The sequence below is a fragment of the Cricetulus griseus genome, chromosome 6 (assembly GCF_003668045.3).
Source record: "Cricetulus griseus strain 17A/GY chromosome 6, alternate assembly CriGri-PICRH-1.0, whole genome shotgun sequence".
Taxonomy (NCBI): Eukaryota; Metazoa; Chordata; class Mammalia; order Rodentia; family Cricetidae; genus Cricetulus; species Cricetulus griseus.
This window is the reverse complement of record NC_048599.1, coordinates 148,829,213-148,848,859: the sequence shown is the minus strand read 5'-3', so window position 1 is coordinate 148,848,859 and position 19,647 is coordinate 148,829,213. Positions and strand designations below refer to the sequence as shown.

Sequence of the window (19,647 nt, the reverse complement as noted above, 5' to 3'; positions counted from 1 at the left end):
CAGAATTGGAGTCAGCCCTAGACTATGAACTAGTGGTCCAATATAATAGAATGTGATGAATCTAAGTACTGAGTGTGTATAGTACATTGGGAGGAGCCACTGTTGACTGCATTCTCTCTGAAGAACTGGCTTTGGAATAGTAACAGAAATTCAGGTGCGGAAGCATATACAAATAGCAGACAGAGCACACAGAGGAAAAGACTGCAAGCAGAGGGAGAACTCAGGAAGTTGAGAAACTCAGTCTCTTCTGGGGGGGCTTTAAAGCCTTTGAAGTCTTCCTCCCCTGATTTAGAGTTGGTCAGTTTAAAAAAAGGACAACTGTTTTGTGACATGTCCTGAGCAGGCCTTGGAACTTGAGCCTGTTCACCACAGGGAGCCTGCTGGTGGAAGACAAAAGCCACCAAGGCTTTTGTTTTAAGCTGCCAGACTTTTGTCTCAAGTCTGGAAGGTGAGGAAGAAGTTGGTCATCTTGGAAATTTGCCTTCTCTTTTGCCTAGCCATAACTCCTCTCCCTATCTGTCTGCTGAATTGGGAGTCTGTCTAACTACTAGTCTCTCATTACCCTTTCTCAGAGGTCACTCTAGCAAGGGTTAGGGGGTTTAAGGATGACAACTCCTTTTAGCTTCTTCGAGCTGAGAAAGAGTGGACAGTGTGGGCAGCAGTCACAGTGTCCCAAAGGAGGGACCATCTTAAGAGGCCATGATAAAATTTAACTGAGGGCAGTTATCCAGAGCATAAGAAGGTATTTGGTGATGGTGTATATCTTTGGAGCATGTCATGTGAGCTCGAATCTTGATGAGTTGGTGGTTTTCAAAAGAAATCTCAAGACAGGTCTTACGATGATACCAACTTCAGAAGTCTGAGATGAGCCCCCAAAGTGATACTATCTAGGAGTCTTGGTCAAGTTTATTTTCTCTGCCAGTTAAAGGATTAAATGGGAGGGGAAATCTGGAGACAACAGATAGCAGCAGAGAAATCTCAAGCCCTACAGATAGAATGGCAGTTGAAGGAAGAAGGTATTTTATTGAGGTTGAGGAACATACAAACAGCAGACATGCAGAAAAGAAGACCCTCTGTAATCAGAGGGGAGACTTGGAAAGCCCCCCCCCCAAAACAAAACAAAACAAAACAAAAAAAACAGAAACAAAAATCCCAAATCTTTACATAAAAAAACAACTTTTTCACCCTTAGTTGTAAGAATATTGTTAAGGTCTCTTGCCTGTAAATCCCTGTGAGTAACTGCTTAGCTCCAGATGCTGCAAACATTGTATCCAGAGCCTGAAGATACACCACTGTGGAAATCAGAAAGATAGGTTCCAGGTGTTCCAGACAAATGCAATAATGTGAAATCTCAAAGGAAGAAGTGGTTGTTCCCAGCACATACACATGCAGCCATGCAAAATTAGAATACTGCATCAAGAGCAGTTCTGCATGAGGAGTTTTGCCATCCCAGGAGTAGGGGGAGTAGGTATTCTGGGCTGAAAGAAGGTGAGCTGCCATGACCTAGATGTACATGCTGAGAAGTGGGCTGATTGGTATGGAGAACACTGCTGGAGCATAAAGTCTGAGGCTCTCCTAGGTTGCTGAAGAGTGTAGGTGTGGAGTCTGCTGGGAGAGCTTTGGTCATTTACTGGTGGTGGTGGTATGTTTACCAGGGCAAGGGAGAGTCTTTACATTATGAAGTTCAGGTGACTAGATCACAGAGTGAATTAGGAAAGGAAAGAGCAGTGTGAGCTATGAGAATAGCAGCTACATGAGTTTTGGTAGTACTATTTACACTTTGTGGTAATTTAGTGGAGACCTCTTATTTCTTCATTTAAAATAGTTTAATTGATCAAAATTGGGTGATTTGTATGTGCTGGTGTGTGTGTGTGTGTGTGTGTGTGTGTGTGTGTGTGTGTGTGTGTGTGTGTGTGAATAAAGCCTATTTGTTTGCATGAAAAGGGTTTTTGTGGTTTGGACTCAACCTTCTAATAAGGTTGTAATGTATCCTCACCCCCATATTGCCAAACTGCACTTAGTAATTCTCACTTCTCCTTTGATGCCCACTCATGATTGGTCTAGCACTTAGCCTGTTAAAGCCAGGTGTGCATGTCTATTTTAACAAAACTATCCTGATTGCCTTTAAAAAGTAATTCTTTATGGATGTGACAGCATATGGCTGTAATCCCAGCTCTTGGAAGCTGGTAGCAGGAAGAATGAGACTATAAAACTCGAGTTCCACCAGGCAAGGTTAGCTTGGGTTTCTGAATGGGGGCAGTCCTGCTTCAAAGGCAGGCTGTTGAGATGACCACAGCAATTACCGCTTGCAGGGTTTCAGCACCTTTGATTCTGTTTTGCCATGAGGGGACAAAGGTAATTCATTTTGTCTCTTAAATGTTTTAAAGTAGAATTAACACGTTTACTTTTTAGCATAATTATATTAAAAAGAAATTCCATGTTCTGAAGTCTAAATTGAACTTCTATCTTCCCTGTCATCTTTCAGGTAAGAACTCAGGGTCCCATCCTCACAGCAAGTGGCAAAAACCCTGTAATGGAGCTCAATGAAAAAAGGAGAGGTCTCAAGTATGAACTCATCTCAGAGACTGGTGGAAGTCATGACAAGCGCTTTGTAATGGAGGTATGTACCTAGATACATGCCCACCTTATTTTTCATCTCACAGACATATTTTTGAACTGATAGTAAAAAGCATTTTAGACATCCATGAGTTATGAACACTATTTAACTTCATTATTTTCTTCGTTATGACATTCTTTAAAATTTTTTTGTTTATTTTACTTTATGTGTACTAATGTTTTGCTTGCATGTATGTATGTATGTATGTTTATCATTGCCTGTTGAGTACATGTCAGTGCCGAGAAGTGAATCTAGGTCTTGAGCCTCAAGTGCTCTTAGCCACTGAACTATTTCTCCAGCCTGTGATGTTTTTGAAATAAAATCACATATGAGGAGTTGTAAAGTGCTGTTTTTACTTTCAGGTAGAAGTAGATGGACAGAAATTTAGAGGTGCAGGTCCAAACAAGAAAGTGGCCAAGGCAAGTGCAGCACTAGCTGCCTTAGAGAAGTTGTTTTCTGGACCCAATGCAGCAAATAATAAGAAAAAAAAGATCATTCCTCAGGTATGAGTGAAGCAACCTTGTAATATTCACAAGTTCAATTTCCTGCTCATTTGCCATTTTTTAACTGTCTCCTCAAAAATTTTATTTTATGTTTTAAGTTCACACTTGGAAAGCGAGGTAGGCAGATGGATCTCTGTGAGTTCTAGGCCAGCCTAGTCTAGATACCCAAGTTTCAAACCAACCAGGGCCACATATGTATGTGTGTCTCTATGAATATATGCTACATGTGTTCGGGTGCCTATAGAGCCCAGAATAGGGTGGGAAATCCCCTGAAGCTGACTGGAGGTGGAGGTGGTAAAGGCAGTTGTGAGCCACCAGTAGACACTGGAAACCAGACTCAGAGAAGTACCAATTCTTAACTGCTGAGCCATTCCCTTACTCCCATGATATTTTTAATTGGCATATAAGATAAGGGGTTTCATTGTGACTGTTCTTTTTGGTTTTTCCAGACAGAGTTTTCCCTGTGTAGTCCTGACTGTCCTGGAACTTTCTCTGTAGACCAGGCTGGCCTCAAACTCAGAGATCCGCCTGCCTCTGCCTACCGAATGCTGGGATTAAAGTGGGCACCACCGTGGCATGGCTTATTGTGACATTTTTATACATGTTTGTCACTGTACTTTGTTCTCCCAACCCATTGCCCTCTCCCCTGTCCCAATTCCTTCTTCCCCACTGCTGGTACTTTCTGCCTCCCAAATGGTTTTATTTTGTATATCATAATAATCACCATTTCCATCCATTTTTCTGGAAATAATTTCATCTTCTTTATCACTAAAGTGTCTGTCTGCCTCTGTCCGCCCCTCCCCCCCAGTTACATTTTATCCGTTTATCTGTTGATGGACTTCTAGGCTGATTTTGTATCTTGACTATTGTAGATACTATAGCAATAGATACGGATGTACAAGTATCTGTTTAGTATAGAATTAGAATTCTTTGGAGTGGTGTAGCTGTGTTACACTGTAGTTCTGCTTTTAGTTTTTTGAGGAACCTTTGATTTCCATAGTAGCTATCAAATTTACATTTCTACCAGCAGTAAATAAATATTCTTCTTCTTCTTCTTCAAAAATACTTTGTGTGTATAGATATTTTGCCTGCACAAACATATATATGTGCACCATGTGTATGCCTGGTGCTATGGATCCCTTGTAACTGGAGTTAAAGACAGTTGTGAGCAGCCATGTGGGTTCTGGGAATTGAATCTGGGTCCTTTAAGAGAGCATCCAGTTCTCCCAACCACTGAACCATTTCTCTAGGCCCTATGAATAAGGATTCATAATCTACATCCTTGCTAGAATTTGTTGTTTCTGTATGTGTTGTTAGGGTGGGGGGGCCACACAGGTAGGTATATCTAAGAGCCTTGGGCATGCTAGACAAACACTCTACAACTTTTCTATACTTCCAGCCCTGTATTCTTGACAATTGTACTCACTTGGGTTAGATGGAACCTCAATGTAGTTATCTTTGTTTTTCTGATGTTTAAGGTTTTATTCAACATTATTTAAAACATTCATGGCCATTTATGTTTTTCCTCTGAGAAGTGTCTATTCAATTCATTAGCTCATTTATTGAATGATTTTTTTTTTTTTTTTGGTATTTAAATTTTGGAGTTCTTTACAAATTGTCAATAATTCCCTGTGTGGTAGTCAAGATTTCTCTCCCATTTTGCATACTGTGTTATCTGTCATTTTGATGATGGTTTTCTTTGCTGTGTAGTGGAAGCAACCCCATCTGTCCATTCTTGAGTTTGTCTCCTATTGCTGCTGGAATTCTTTCAGAAAGCCCCTGCCTGTGCCTGTTTCTTCACATGTTTTCCCTTAGCACTTTCAGAGTTTCTGGTCTTTCTTTAAGGCCTTTGATAAATTATATTTTTATTTTTATTTTTTATTTGGGGGGTTTGGAGGAAGAGATTGGGCTTTAGTTTCATTCCTCTGCCTGTAGATATCCCTTTTGTTGATGAAGTGGTCTTTGGCCCAATGTATGTTTTTGACACCTTTGTCAAACAATTGTTTGTAGCTGTGTGGGCTTATTTCTAGATCTTCTGGTTTACTCCATTGATCTTTGGCTGTTTTGTGCTAGTAACATGGTGTTGCTGTTACTATGGCTCTGTAGTGTAATTTGAGATGAGCTATTATGCTGCTTCCAGTCTTAAAGTTCACTATAAATATTCATCACTGATTAAGCTTATTCCTGGGTATTTTGGTTAGAAGCTGTTAAGAATTTGGCAAGTTTGTTACATATATCAAAGTTAATAATTTTTGTTAATTTGATATTCTGCCACTTTGCTAAGTGTAGTTATTAGATTTACCTTTCTTTTGTGAAGTCTTTAGGGTCTTGTAAGTGTAGGATCTTGTCATTAGCAAATAGGGGTAATTTGACTTCTTCTCTCTTCCCCATGTTTCATTTTACTGCTCTAAGTAGGACTTTAAGCACTATATTAAATAACAGAAAAAAGAGGCATCCATCTCATTTCTGACTTTCTCATTTTTAGTGTAATGTCAGCTCTAAATTTGTTGTATATAACATTTTTTGTGTGTGTGCTGAGGTATGTTCTTTCTATTCCTAGTTTCTTTGAGGCTTTTTTTTTTTTAACTTTTAAGTTATTCATTTGTTGCAGAGGGGAAGCATACATGTCAAGGTGTGCATGTGAAGTTAGGATAACTTGCGGGAATTGATTCAGTTCTATACCATGTGGTCTATGGGGTTCCAGCTCAATTCATCAGGATCAGTGGCAATCTCCCCTACCTGTTAAGCCATTTTATGTAGCACAAATAATCAAAATCTCAAGAGACACTGAGTTTAAAGCCGAAGATCAGAGAAGCAGAGTGGTCAGCCACTAGAGAGTTCTCACCTCTACCAATGCTCAGACCACATTGCTTCCAACTGCACTGATCCTCAGACTGCACTGAGGTCCTGTCTCTTCCCTGTCTCCACCTCCCTAGTGCTGGGATTAAAGGTGTGTCATTCCAAGTGCTGGGATCCCCTTTGTGTGCACTCTATTTCTCTTTTAGACTGATTCACTTTCATGTAGCCCAGGGTGGCCTTGAACTCAGAGATCCGTCTGCCTCTGTCTCCCGAGTGCTGGCTTCTATGGGTAGCTACTGGCTCAGGTGTGGTAACTAGTAATTCAGCTCTGCATTTTTATCTTCAGGCAAGCTTTATTTGTTAGATCATAAACAAAATATCACCACAATTTTATTGACCCTCTTCTGGATTATTTATTTATTTTTTGTAATTATGAAAATATGTTGAACTTTGTCAGAAAGCCTTTTCTGCACCTGTTGAGATGATCCTGTGATTTCTGTCCTCAAATTTGCTTATGTGCCACTTAAGCTTTGCGAAACTGTTTATTCTTAATGTCTTGGTAGCTGTCTCTTTGGGATAGGTTATAAGTAATATACATCAAGACACTTCTCTGTATTACGGTTTCTGCCCATAATTTTATGGAGAATGAAGTCCTCATTGGTACAATGAGGAATGGAGGTGCTTTGGGTTTTGTAGTAGAAACATTTGTCTAGTTTGGGTCACTGCCTGACTGCTGGATCTTACTGACCCCAAATCTGCAGCTATTCATCCACTTTCTTACTGCCATGCCATCCCACATTGTGAGTGGCAGTTGGTGTTTGTTATTTGTTTGTTTAAGGGGGGGCAGGGGGGAAGACAGAGACTCTCCTCTTTGGGCAGCACAAAATAGGACAGTGTTGTCTGTGTAGACAACTGCTTTGGGAATGTCAGTGCCACTGGAGACCTACCTATATCTTTATAAGATATTTGGAAAAGATGGCCTCTTAGTTACATTTGTTAGCATGAGAATTTTCCACTCCTTCATTTTTGTATTACAAAGACATTTTTAGACATATCTTACGACTCAATTACATACATATTTCTGAGGTTAAAAAAAAAGATAATGTGAGTAAAATATAAGACACAGTCTTTCTCATAGTGAGTACTGATGGTGACACTAATGTCTGAATATATTATGTGATAGAGACAAATACATTGTTTAGATCAATGAAAGGAACTTAAGACTATTTGAATGTCAATGAAACGTTAGATTCTTTTACATATGGTAAATCCATTATAGGAGGGTAGAACACCAGTACATTTTACAGAGGAAGAAATTAAGAAACTTGTCGGGCGTTGGTGACTCACACCTTTAATTCCAGTACTTGAGAGGCAGAGGCAGGCGAATCTCTGTGAGTTCAAGACCAGCCTGGTCTACAGAGTGAGTTCCAGGACAGGCTCCAAAGAAATACAGAGAAACCCTGTCTCGAAAAACCAAGAAAGAAAGAAATTAAGAACTTGTAGGTAGTAACATGATTAATTGATGAAGTTCCCTGTCAAAGGCACTGGGAGAAGAAAGGGATTAGGGGAGGAGGATCAAGGAAAAACAAAGTACATATCAAATGTGACAGTGAAACCACTGTACTTTGTCTGCTAATTAAAAGTGATAATTGTAGCCGGGCGTGGATCTCTGTGAGTTTGAGGCTAAGTCTGGTCCATAAAGTGAGTTCTAAAACAACCACAACAAAACAAAACCCAAACTGATCCCTCTCTTCCTTTTAAATGATGAAAGGGAAAAGCAACTTTAATTTCCATGTGGATACATAGGGAGAAAACCAATCTATATAGACAAGAAGGAAAGCCAGAGGGCCCGGCAAAGCAGAGTCACAGGTGTCAGGGAACTTGCTGCTGCTTTAATTCTAGCCACAACTGCCTTCATTTGGTGCCGAGAAAATTGCTGCCTAGGGTCCAGTCTCTATTTGCTTCTCAGGATGTTTATCCGTCCTGTAATCTGAAATTTAAGATAAACAGAGAACAGCTGAGAAAATCATGGTAGTGAGTACATGTTCCTTCAGTTCCCCACTATTAAATGTTGCTTGTATTTATTTCTTCCATTTAGCTTTGCCTTGGGTGGGTGGCTGGGTTGGTTGCTTGCCTGGGTAGTTGGATTTTTTGAGACTTGTTCTCACTCTGTAACGCAGGCCAATCTTTAACTTACAATCCTACCATCTCAGCCTTCTAAATGCTGGGATGTATATTCACCACCATGCTCGGATCTACTCTGTCTTAGATGTTGGCCATCATTTATTTCCTTCATAGCTACTTCTGGCTGAGGCGATAGTGTGGGGAAAGAAAGACTGGCAGTGAGAAACTGTTTCTCTTGTTTTTTTTTCCTGAGGATGCACATCTAGGCTGTTAGGAACATGGCATCACCAGGCTCTTTATTCCTATGGTGCCAGCTTTAACAATAATTGTAGTTATGTGAGATTGCTGGCACATGGCAAATGGCCGTTCCCCAAAAGTAGAGCTCCTCCCAGAGCACCATCATCCAACTCATAAGACAAGCAGGGTTGGCATGGTTTTCACAACCCACAGCCACCCTGTATGGTACACGATAGGCACCTATTTCTTGTTTGTTTTTTTTTTGTTAATTTATTTTTTACATTGCAATCCCAGTTCCCCCTCTCTCCTCTCCTCTCACTCCCCCTACTTACCCCCATAGGCACCTGCTTTTAAAGAAATCTTTTCTGGTTGAACTATGTAGATTTACAGTGATAGCAGTGTTACACATCTGTTAAGGATTTTAACCCACTATTTGGGAATCCTAAGAGATTTCTTTAGTTTCTGAGTTATATAGAAACAGTCGAACATGTTACACTGTCTTTGCAACCAACCCCTGCACCCCTTCCCCATCCCCCAACTTTCCTTCTGTACTGAGCAGTGCTGTATGTTCTTGTATTAGCGCACATGTTACTTCCTTGGATGTGCTTTTGGGTGTCTCCTGCTTCAAAAAAGAAGAGTGTGTATTTCCTACCAACTAGTAGAAAATGTGTTATCCTTAGTTTGAAATCTAACTTGAAACTTATACAGTGAGATTGGCTGCCTGAGTTTTTCAGGGAAGTCTGCTGTTGTCTGAGAGAGGATGAGGGTGCCCCTCTGTATGCCCAGCAGTGATCCTGATGATGGACTTAAGAAACTTAGGGTCTAATGAATCATTAAGGGGGGGGGGGACTGAGAGAGGTGAAGGGAGGGGAAGCTGTGGTCAGGATATATTGTAAAATAGTAAAATAAATGAATTTTTTTTTTTTTTTAAAGATAGCTGTCATTTCTGTTTTGCAGATAGTCCACTGCGGAGTCTACCTGTAGATGGTTTACTGGCTCACCTGACGTTCTATAGCAGATGAGAGGTTGAAAGTTCTTTCAATGATGAAATTATTATTGTTGTTAATACAGGCAAAGGGTGTTGTGAATACAGCAGTATCTGCAGCAGTTCAGGCAGTTCGGGGCAGAGGAAGAGGAACTCTGACAAGGGGAGCGTTCGTGGGGGCTACAGCAGCTCCTGGCTATATAGCACCAGGTTAGTGCCACTTGCAAAGATCAAATGCCTTTTTGATTGCAGGCTTGAAGAAGAGCATTTCCTCATTCTCAAGTTGTATGTAGTCTCTGGGAATGCTGCACATGTGTAAGAGGACTATCATATGCATGCACACATGCACGCCTTTCTGGAGGGAAAAGAAAGACAAACATGACTGACCTTGGATGAAGGAGCGTATTTTGCCGGGGAAGAATCTAAAAGCTGTTCTACAAATTATGGTGTTTGGACAGCAGAGCAGGGTGTATTCTGTGGAGGATCCTACAGTCATGCTTGGTTTCCCAGAATTGCTATGGGACTTCTTAATAGGGGTGAATTCTGGCTAAATTAGCATTTATGAAGTTCAGTATTTGAGAACAGTCAAAGAAATACAAAGCAAAAAAGAGAAAAATGAGAGAGAGAAGGGGGGAGGAAGAGAGGAGTGTGAGTGTTGGGGAGATTTTGAGGGTGGATGCACTTTATTTTTCCAGAGCCCATTATATGCTAGACATTAGCCAGGTATTGGTGGTTCAGGCCTTTAATCCCAGCACTCCCAGTGACAAATCCCAGTAACAAAAGTAAGCAAGTGACAAAACAAATTAACCCTGAGATGAGTCTGGGAGGAGATGTAGGCATCATTTCATAAGAATGTAACAGAGTAACATGATCTAGCCTAGTGGGTGCACAAAGGCTTCCCTGAAGAATTGACACTGGAATGGAGTGTTTGGAGAGTTAGAAAGTGTAACTGAGAAGGCTGGGATGTGCAGAGATTCACTACTGTTGGAGGCTTTCTGAATAGAGAAACGAGGTTCTTTTGAAGGCAAAAGTTTATTATGTGCCCGAACATTTTCTAGAAATTTTCCTAAAAGTCAGAGAAGAGGGCTGGCTCGGGTTAAGAGCACTGCCCCTTCTTCCAGAGGTTCTGAGTTCAATTCCCAGCAATCACATCGTGGCTCCCTACTATTTGTAACATAGTCTGGTGCCCTCTTCTGGCCTTCAGGGACACATGCAAGCAGAACACTGTATACATAATTAATAATAATAAAAAAAAAGTCAGAGAAGAGAGTCTTATCTCCCATATGAGGTGGCTTCCATTCTGAATGGACACTTTAAACTACTGGTTATGAGGCTACAATGCTGGAGTGGGGAGGAAGGAAGGGAGAGTGGTTGTGGAAGAGATGTGTTAGAGTTGCACGTTTCTTCTTAGCTCTTGGAGGCCCGGCCACTGTACTAATGATGGGGACTTGACCCATTTGATGAAGCAGAAACTATATAATTTGGAGGGTGGAAAACATGAGTAGTGGGATGTAACAATTCTTCTGGCCTGCTAGCTCCCAGATAATGACAGGGACGCTTTTATTATATATAACTTAGGCTTGTTCCTAACTAGCTTTTATAACTTAAATTAATCCATTTATATTAATCTGTATTCTGCCATGTGGCTTGTGGCTATTAATGCTCCTCCTGCACATACTGCTTGCTTTGTATCTCCTCCTTTTTCCCATTGTTCTCTCTCTGCTTTGTAGTCCCACCTATCTCTCCTGTCTAGCTATTGGCTGTTCAGCTTTTTATTACACCAGTCACAGCAATACATTTTCACAGTGTGCAAACATCCCACAACAGTGGGAAGAGCAAGGTGTGGTGGGTAATGTGAGTTAAAGTTGATGAGTTACCCAGTCCTTGAGTCCATGGCTTAGATTTTGTTTTAGAATCTTAAGTACAGTAGGAAGTTATCAAGGGTTCTAAGGATAGAGGCAAAATTAGGTGTTATTTATAAATATTACTCCTTCTATAGGGTCAAGAATAGATGCAGGGACAGACATGGGCATAATGGTACAAGCTTGTAGATGTGCTACTCTTACGGTACACTGTGGAAACCAGTAGATGGAAGACAAGTTGTGAACAGATCACATGAATCAACATTGTTCATAGGTGGAGTATTTAGACTGAGTGAAGTTTCAAGAGGAGTGTCCTGGGTGGTGGTGGCACACGCCTTTGATCCCATCTTTTGGGAGGCCGAGACAGGTGGATCTCTGTGAGTTTGAAGCCAGCCTGGTGTATGATGTGAGTTCCAGGACAGCCAGGGCCACACACAGCGAAACCCTGTCTCAAAAAAGACAGTGGGGAAAAAATAAGTACCGCCAAGGTTGGTGAGGAAGCTACTGTGGCATTTCATGGGATGAAGAATACTAAAATATGTTTGAAAGAAAATGGGTATGTCCAACATTAAGATATCTTTCTGTGCACCTTTCTTTCTTTACTGAAAAATTAGTATCTTTAGCCTTATTCAACAGTGGGTATTTTTTGAGATGAGGCTGTTATTTGATGGTGTGTTCCTTTGGGGCTCAGTCTGGTAATGTCTATCATTGCCAGATAGTATGTCATTGGCTTCCTGCCTGAGGAGTATGCAGCTGCGTTTAGTACAGTGATACTGAGTGGGATTATTATTTCCTGGTTGTCAGATCTTTTGTCTTAAGCCATTGCTTTTACTTCTGGACAAGGCTTGTCTCCTGAAGTTTAAAAAAAATGAAAATTAAAACAGTTCTTTTATGGGCAAGAAAGTGTTAAAGTTAATGTAGATTTTGTTGAGTTTATACCCTTTGTGGAGTGTAGACAGTTTCTTTCCCGCCTGGTCCTGCTGCCATTTAGCCCCAAATAAACACATGGAGGCTTATATTAATTATGAACTGTTTGGCCAATGACTAGGCTTCTTACTGGCTAGCTCTCTCTTAATTATTAGCCCATTTCTATTAAACTGTGTATTTCCACGAGGCTGTAGCTTACTCGTAATCTGGCATGTTACTCCTTGGGCAGCTACATGGCATCTCCCTGGTGCTTCTCTCTGCCTCCACTTCCCGGAATTCTCCTCATCTGGTAGCCCTGCCTATAATCCCTGCCTGGCTACTGGCCAATCAGTGTTTTATTCATCAACCAATATGAGAAACATATATACAGAAGGACATCTCTCATCAGTGTAGTGTCTTATGTCCAGCAGGGATGGCATAGGTCTTTTTCCATGTACTTTAACTTCCCTGCCCACTGAGCTGCTGTGCATAGCACTGATGCTCAGAGAGTCTTTATGTAATTCAGATGCCTTGCTAGTTAATGGTCGGGGTTAGAATCTAGTGTCCTGATCACTGGCCAATTTAAGTAGTTGTAGTTTCAACTCTTTCAGGAAAACTTTTGACATTGTAACTTTTAAGGAAATAGCTCTCATTCCCTGGAATACATTTATGAAATATGAAAATACAAATTTTTAAAAACGTTTTTTTATTTTGACCTTGGCTACTCTCTGCTTTTCCTTATGTTTATCTTAGCTGTATTGTTTCCTCTTGAAATTTACAGTTAGTGAGTATGGTGATTGTCCTATCCCCATTTTCACTGCAGAGTAAAAAGTGGCATCTGTCTGGCATATGCTTGAGTGCTTTATAAAAGCTGAGCAAAGGTGCCTAAGTCCCAGCTTTTGCCCCACTGAGTGCTCAGGGTCAGATGTGGCAGAAACAGATGTTTGATTGAGTGTAGTGCAATATGGGAAGCTATAACATCATGGGTTGGGCATTAGAGGAGATAGCAGGCCTGGGGAGTTGATACTTGATGCCAGTCTCAAGGATAAGCCATTTTGAATAGCCTACGTAGTTCTAGAACAGTTGTGATATGATATGAAAAATCAAGATTTGAGTAAGGCTTTATATAGTATTCATGTTGTATTGTTCCATCAGACAGGGTCTCACTAAATCCCTGGCTGGTCTGGAACTTGCTAACTTGTAGACCTTGAATTTACAGAGATATACCTGTCTTTGGCTCTCAACCCTGAGATTTAAAGTTGTTGGCCACCATGCTTTGTGTCTATGTGTTATCTAGGGACAGAATCTTGATTCATAGTTTAGTCTGCTCTGGAACCTTACTACATGAATCCTAGGCCTGCCTTAGCATCTGTGCTGGGATTACTACTAGTGTTCATGACCATGATGGAACTTTGCTGTACAGACCACTTAAAATGTGTCCCCTGGGACTTGGCCAAACCATTTCATATTTATATGCTTTTGGATTGTTTTTCTGAAAGATGAGAATTTATTGTTTATATTAACATGGTATATCTAAACCTTACAGCAACACTACAAAGAAGTTCGGGTTTTTCCCATTTAAAAGATGGGAGTATGGCAGATTACATGCTCTTTGTTTAAGGATTCGTGAGCAGTTAATGCCAGAATTAACTCAATCAAATGCAGTTGTGTTCTTAGTAGTATTAACTTACTATCATCAATGTTTTTTTTAAATAGTCAAGAGATATTATATATCAAGTTGCCAACTTTTACAGAGAGACTGAGTTGGGGCCTGATATTCAGTGAACCTTGTCACTGGGATCATAACCTGACCCATACATGCTCTTCAATGGCATTTGAGGATTCTGCATGCTCCGTCACTCTTTTCTGAAAGGAGCCATGGAAAGTTCCAAGTTCCATCTTTTAGAAATTGGTAGTTATGGTGGTTCTAAGTATTATTTTGGCTAACAAATGCTGCTTATTCTGCTAGGTTTAGGTGATACAAAGGTACACTTTGATCTCTGCCACTGTAGTGGAGCATACAGGCAAGTAGATGATGACAGTACAAGGTAGAAGTGCAGGTGGAGAAAGAACACAAGTGAACAGGACAAAGGAGGAGGAGGTTAGGGGAAGTTATGGAAATCTCTTAGGCTTCTAAACCTAAGCAGGACTAGGAAGTGGCTGGACTACTCTGTAGGGGTGCTATTGGCCTTCCGGAGTTGGGGGCGCTCCCTGTGGGCCTGTACTGATTTCTCTATTCTTCTCTACCCCAGGTTATGGAACACCATATGGTTACAGCACTGCTGCCCCTGCATATGGTATGTACACCTTCTTACTGATTCCTCTTAGCACACTTTCACAGCACCCAGAACATAGTCTGTAACCAGGGTTGCCATAAACAAGTTGGAGATTCTCAGATCTAATCATTCTAGTGACCAACTTAAATTCCGTCTGAAAATGCCACAACCTTGTGGTTCTTGGTTTGGTTGAAGTTGCTCTTCTCTCTGCTTTGCCTGATTGGAGAACTGCTTGTTCTTATTGCCTGTTTCTGACCATATTGAAATTAAATATTTGAAGTAATTCTTACAGCCAACCTATACTCCATTCAAAGGCTACTGAAGGGCCACACCCAGTTTTTAGTTCAGCCACCTGCCAGTTACATGGATGCATTGTTGTTTTCGGTATAGGATTTTATGAATGTGGGTTATTTGAGTCAAGCAAAGGGAGCTATCACTTCAAATTTGTACCTACTATACATGTATATGTCTTTGCTATACATTCTGCTTTGGGAATGGATAGATGCCATTGGTCCCACAGAGATGATGGGGTTTATTGTCAACGTTACCTGTTCCTTCTTCCAGAAGTCAGTAGCTGATGCTAGAAAATCCTAGGCTTGTTGAGTTTTTCCCTTTCAAAGTAAAAACTAGCAGTAGCTATGTGCTAATGGCCCTTTGGATAACTTTTGAATGAGGTTTATGTGGCAATGGAGGCAGTAGGTTTGGAGTCAGTGATATGCTCTTAGACATCTTTCGTAACTCAGGTGCTGTATGTTATGGAATCAGCCACCATCTACAGGATGCTTGTCAATGAGAGAAGAGAGCAAATAAGTGTGTGCGAGTGTGTGTGTGTGTGTGTGTGTGTCCACACGGCCCCAAACCAGGTGTGCATGCACACGGAAGGCGAAGGTCCTCCATGCATCGCTGTTTGTGGCGTGAGTCCTCTCCATGAGCTCAGACCTTCACCTTGTGCCCTTTCTCTTCATACATCAGCTTTACCATTTTTATTTTGATGACAGTTACAGGTCCTTAGACATTGCTCAAGTGTAGAGTTTGAATAATTTGGCAAGGGTCACATGCATGTAGGGAGTTTTGTTTAGGCAAAGTGCAGAGCCTAGACTTAAGTGCTTTGCCTAGTTGTTTCCTCTGGCACACTCCCACATGGCTCAGGCTTCCCCATATTCTCAATTAGAGTAATCCCAGATATGGGGGTAGGGGACTAGTCCAAGAATATGTTTTTACCTACAGTTCTTTCTGAATTCAGACAGTCAGATTCTTTTTAGTTTGACCATTGGCATTTACCCTTTCTCCCTAGCTTTTGAGCCCCGAACACTTCATCCTTCCAGAATGGAGTCAGTCTGTTAATGCAGACACAACACGTTTCACACACAGACAGTGCTTCTGCTCTGAGTCTGTGTGTCTGTCATATGATAAGATGAATTCTAATAAAGTGTTGTTAGAGACATTTTCTTTAAAAAAAAAAAAAAAAACTGGTTTTTAGACTCTTCAGTTACATCTGTGTTTTCCTCAGTCTTTTTTTTTTAAGTTTTCTTTCCTGGTCCATCCTTAACACTGTCTCACCCTGTGGCCTCTGAGCCTCAGTAGGCTCCTCTCTTTCATGTGCCATATAACTGACTTCCAAAGCTGCTGTAATTTGATGCCCCATTTTTCACATAAAAGATTTGGTTTCTAAATGTTACTGTGATGCAAATCTACTAAAAACAATGCTTTATTTTGGCTGTAAGGTAAATATGTCTTTTGGCCTTTGTAAAGCTGTTGCATGTGGGGTTATCTCCTCTGATCATCTGGTGCTCTTGAATACCTGCTGTTGCTGCTTTGTGATTTCTCCTAGGTTAAACATCAGCATAAAGACGGGCAGATTTCAAATCCTCCTTAGTGTGCAGGAGTTTGTGAGGCCACAAGAACGTATTAATTACAAATTAAGAAAACAGTATTAATCTTTCCAGATTTGCCATGTCAAATTAGTGGTAGCCCATGAGGAAACAAATACCTGGTTGGTGACTCTGGTTGGAGCTGTCTTTCCTGGGAGTTGAGGCCCAAACAGAAAGACTTATATCTTGACATATTTTTCCTTAATATGTCATATGCCACATGCATTTCTAGAGTCACTTTAGGACAAAAAATATTAATCACTAGCATTGCTTTTGATTTTTTGAATTCATGCTCACTCACTCAGATGTCATTTCTGAGTATCGTTCTGTGATACGGGCATTTTACTCTTGAGCAGAAAACATTATGTATCAAGATACAAGAGCAATTGATTTGTGAGGGATTTGTGAGCCTCTTCCAAAATGGTATAAAGTAGACTGACTAATCTGGAAATGGTTAATGATAATTATTGTAAGAATTTTTTAACCTGAAATTTTTATTGGAGTCCTCTCCGTTTCTTTTCTCTGTAGGTTTGCCCAAGAGAATGGTTCTGTTACCCGTTATGAAATTCCCAACATATCCTGTTCCCCACTACTCATTCTTTTAGTAAATGACAGAAGCTTATTCCTATTGAACAACAGTACAGTACAATGCAGAATGTTAGAGAAAAAGCCTTTTTATCCTGCTTTCTTTGAACATACTTGATCAAAATTATTTGTAAAGAACATCTTTCCTACTTTTTGATTTTAACAAATGCAAATTCAGTTCTCTAAAACTTGAAAACAAACAAAAAGAAACCAGTTCTGTGAAACGGTACCTCATTCCTGGAAATAATTTATACCAGCCCCTTTGTTGTAGGGAAGTAAGTCTAGCAGCTCAAAGTTGACGTTCTCAGAGAGTATCAGATTATGTAAAGTTAAATTTGTGAAGGATGTATAGAGTCTCAACACTGATCACAAATAAACTGCTTTGTTGTAACACAGAGTACTGCCTGGTTCCTGATGCAGCCATGGATTCATAGCTGATTGATGTGCTTGCCCCAGGGCACTTTAATTTGGGCTGTAGTTATTTTTTTTTTCAAAATAGTAGAAACTTTCATTTAAACCTTAACTTTGTAAATAATGAAGTGTGTAACTAAAGCCAATAAAATATGGGTTTGAATATTGTTTTAGCTTATTATTTTTGATATGTTTTGGTATCAAATTTCAAGAATTGCAAACTAATAATAATTTAGCCCTAGAAACCCATTCATTTGTAACAAGCTGCTAACACAAAGCAGAGGTCATTGTTAGCCGACTCAGTCTATTTCCTTTGTGAGCTCTTTGTGCCCCAGTTGTACAAGAGCAGCCCAATGAAAGTTACACTGTTACCCCAGCATTGCTTAGCAAAATGATGGCACCACTCAAAGGTGGGGAGGGAGGATTGTGATTATTTCAGTTTACGAATTACAAAGTTAAAAAAATAAATTAATCAATCACCCTCTTTTGTTCTTGTGGCCTTCTTCACTCTGTAAGACTCTGTTCACTCCTTTTTCATGAAGGTAGATGATTAGCAGTTTTTCTGGGATTCCTTGAAGGGTCTCCTTTCCTCTTCAATGATATCAGAATCTAAAGCAGCAACAGGATCCCCATAAAAACTCGCTCTCCAATTGTCCCAGTTCTTGTTGAGTGCTGCTGTGAAAAGTGACAGGTTTCAGCCATGGGTCAGCATTTACTTTTAAGACACCTGGTTACTCTGGTGGGAACCGAGTCAGTAACATTGTGCTGTTCTGTGAAGGGTGCAGACCCAAGTCTTCACTTGCATTCTCACCTTGTTTGGAAAGCTGATGATGTTACTAGAAGGTAATGGTTTCATTAAGGTATTCACCCCCATTCAGGTGACAGTGTCATCCACTGTAAACATTTACAAGTTACTGTGTCTTAAAGATGAATTAGTAGGAAATAACCACTTTTCTGTTAAATTCCTTTTCAAAACCAAGCAGTGCCCATCACTCGAAAGTGGTCTTCACTAACTTACATGCCAGGCTCCTTTGGAAGCAAGGGCACGATGGGCATGGAGGCCCTTCTCAGATGCATATCGCGCAGTCATTTGTTCCTTTCCTGACCCTTTGTTTCTACTAGTGGTGGGTGATACTTTAATAAAACCTTGTCACTTGCTGGAAATAGCTTTAACTTGTCATTCTCATCATGTGTGTTAGTGGCAAGACGATTGAGCAGGGCCCCTTTGCAGCTGGGAGTTTTCATGTTAATTGATTTGTTTTGCTGACCTATGGATGAAACAGAGCCATCACTGAGAAGAAAAAGCATGGCTGCTAGTGTTTAGTTTTTATTAATTAAATATTTACAGTGCTCTTCTGTTTTTGAAACACTATTAATTGGCAGTTGCAGTTGTATTGTTATTTGAAATTGATTATCAAATTTGGACTCTAGGCTGGAATCTCCCTTGAGATTTCTCTTGAGAAAATACTTTTGCAGTCTGTGACTCTGCTTCATATTACCCTCTCTCTGATGGAGGAGGGAGCTGTGCTGTTCTCCAACATGATGGCCGTCATTTCAAATGGTTCCTACCAAGTCTTCCCCCTTTCTTCTTAATTTCGTTGTTTGTTGGAAGTTACTAACCATGTTGTAAATCTGCCGAGTTGCTGCAAACTTTTACATTTCTCTGCTTTACTTAAAACAATGGAGCTGTCAACCCTATGTTAGAAGTGGTAACCATGCAAATTCAGCTGTTTAAATCTGTAATGAATTAAGTGTCCTCCCACCTTTTGCCCTTCCCACCCTTCATTTTGTAATGAAAATTCCACTTACAGCTGAAAGAGCAGAGAAATATAAATGGAGCTCTAAGCTTCGCCCAGTTGTGTGAAATTAACATAAAGCTCTGCTTCTCTGCTCTTTTCTCCACTGTAGGTGGTTTTTTCATTGACAGCCCCTATTGCCAGCCTCTGAGCGTCGCACCATTTATTATTCACTTGGGCCCTCAAGATTTCTTCTCTGACTTCTAGAACCATCAGGTTGTCTGGCTTGAAATGGCAATTTCTATATCTTGGTCTTAAGAGCAATGTGACCCCTGAGGCTTTCCAGCTTTCAGATCCACTACTCTAACCCTTTTTAAAAACAATGACTGAGAATTTTACAGAAGAGCAATACTTTGTCCAAAGCCACGATGCCTGTTTTAAAGCTCTCCTTTTGGAAACGTAGCAATATCTAGATGTAACCCTTTCAGTGTAGGTCTTGTCAGGGAGTTTACAGATTAATGTAGAACGTAGAATCTGTGTGTGAGCTATGCTATCCTCTGACACTTTCTAATCATTTTTAGCACATAACTTGAACACTTACATTTTTGATTGTCCAGCTAGCAGTATTATAATTTATCTGAGACAGGTGTCCTCCCTAAGCCATATCTGTTGGTGGGGGCCGGCGCTTCACCAGAGGTGTGGCTGGCAACCTGTGCCCCTTAAGGCTGCAGGAGT

General features: G+C 40.5%; 2 protein-coding genes across 5 annotated transcripts in view; both read left to right on the top strand.

Annotated features, from left to right (window-relative positions):
* Dennd1a (DENN domain containing 1A) overlaps nucleotides 1-19,647 on the top strand; it is a 1,920,886-nt gene that overhangs the window by 700,648 nt on the left and 1,200,591 nt on the right.
* The window catches only part of Strbp (spermatid perinuclear RNA binding protein), a 117,731-nt gene that overhangs the window by 86,921 nt on the left and 11,163 nt on the right, over nucleotides 1-19,647 (top strand). For 2 of the 4 annotated variants that reach the window (XM_027423572.2, XM_027423571.2), the window contains 5 exons: nucleotides 2,486-2,620; nucleotides 2,980-3,120; nucleotides 9,352-9,475; nucleotides 14,286-14,330; nucleotides 16,709-17,657. In XM_027423572.2, coding sequence (XP_027279373.1) covers nucleotides 2,486-2,620; nucleotides 2,980-3,120; nucleotides 9,352-9,475; nucleotides 14,286-14,330; nucleotides 16,709-16,785 — 522 coding nt within the window. In that variant the 3' untranslated portion in view covers nucleotides 16,786-17,657. Of the gene's footprint in view, nucleotides 1-2,485; nucleotides 2,621-2,979; nucleotides 3,121-9,351; nucleotides 9,476-14,285; nucleotides 14,331-16,708; nucleotides 17,658-19,647 lie in introns of those variants that run through there. The other 2 variants (XR_003486816.2, XM_027423574.2) reach the window with 1 other exon arrangement.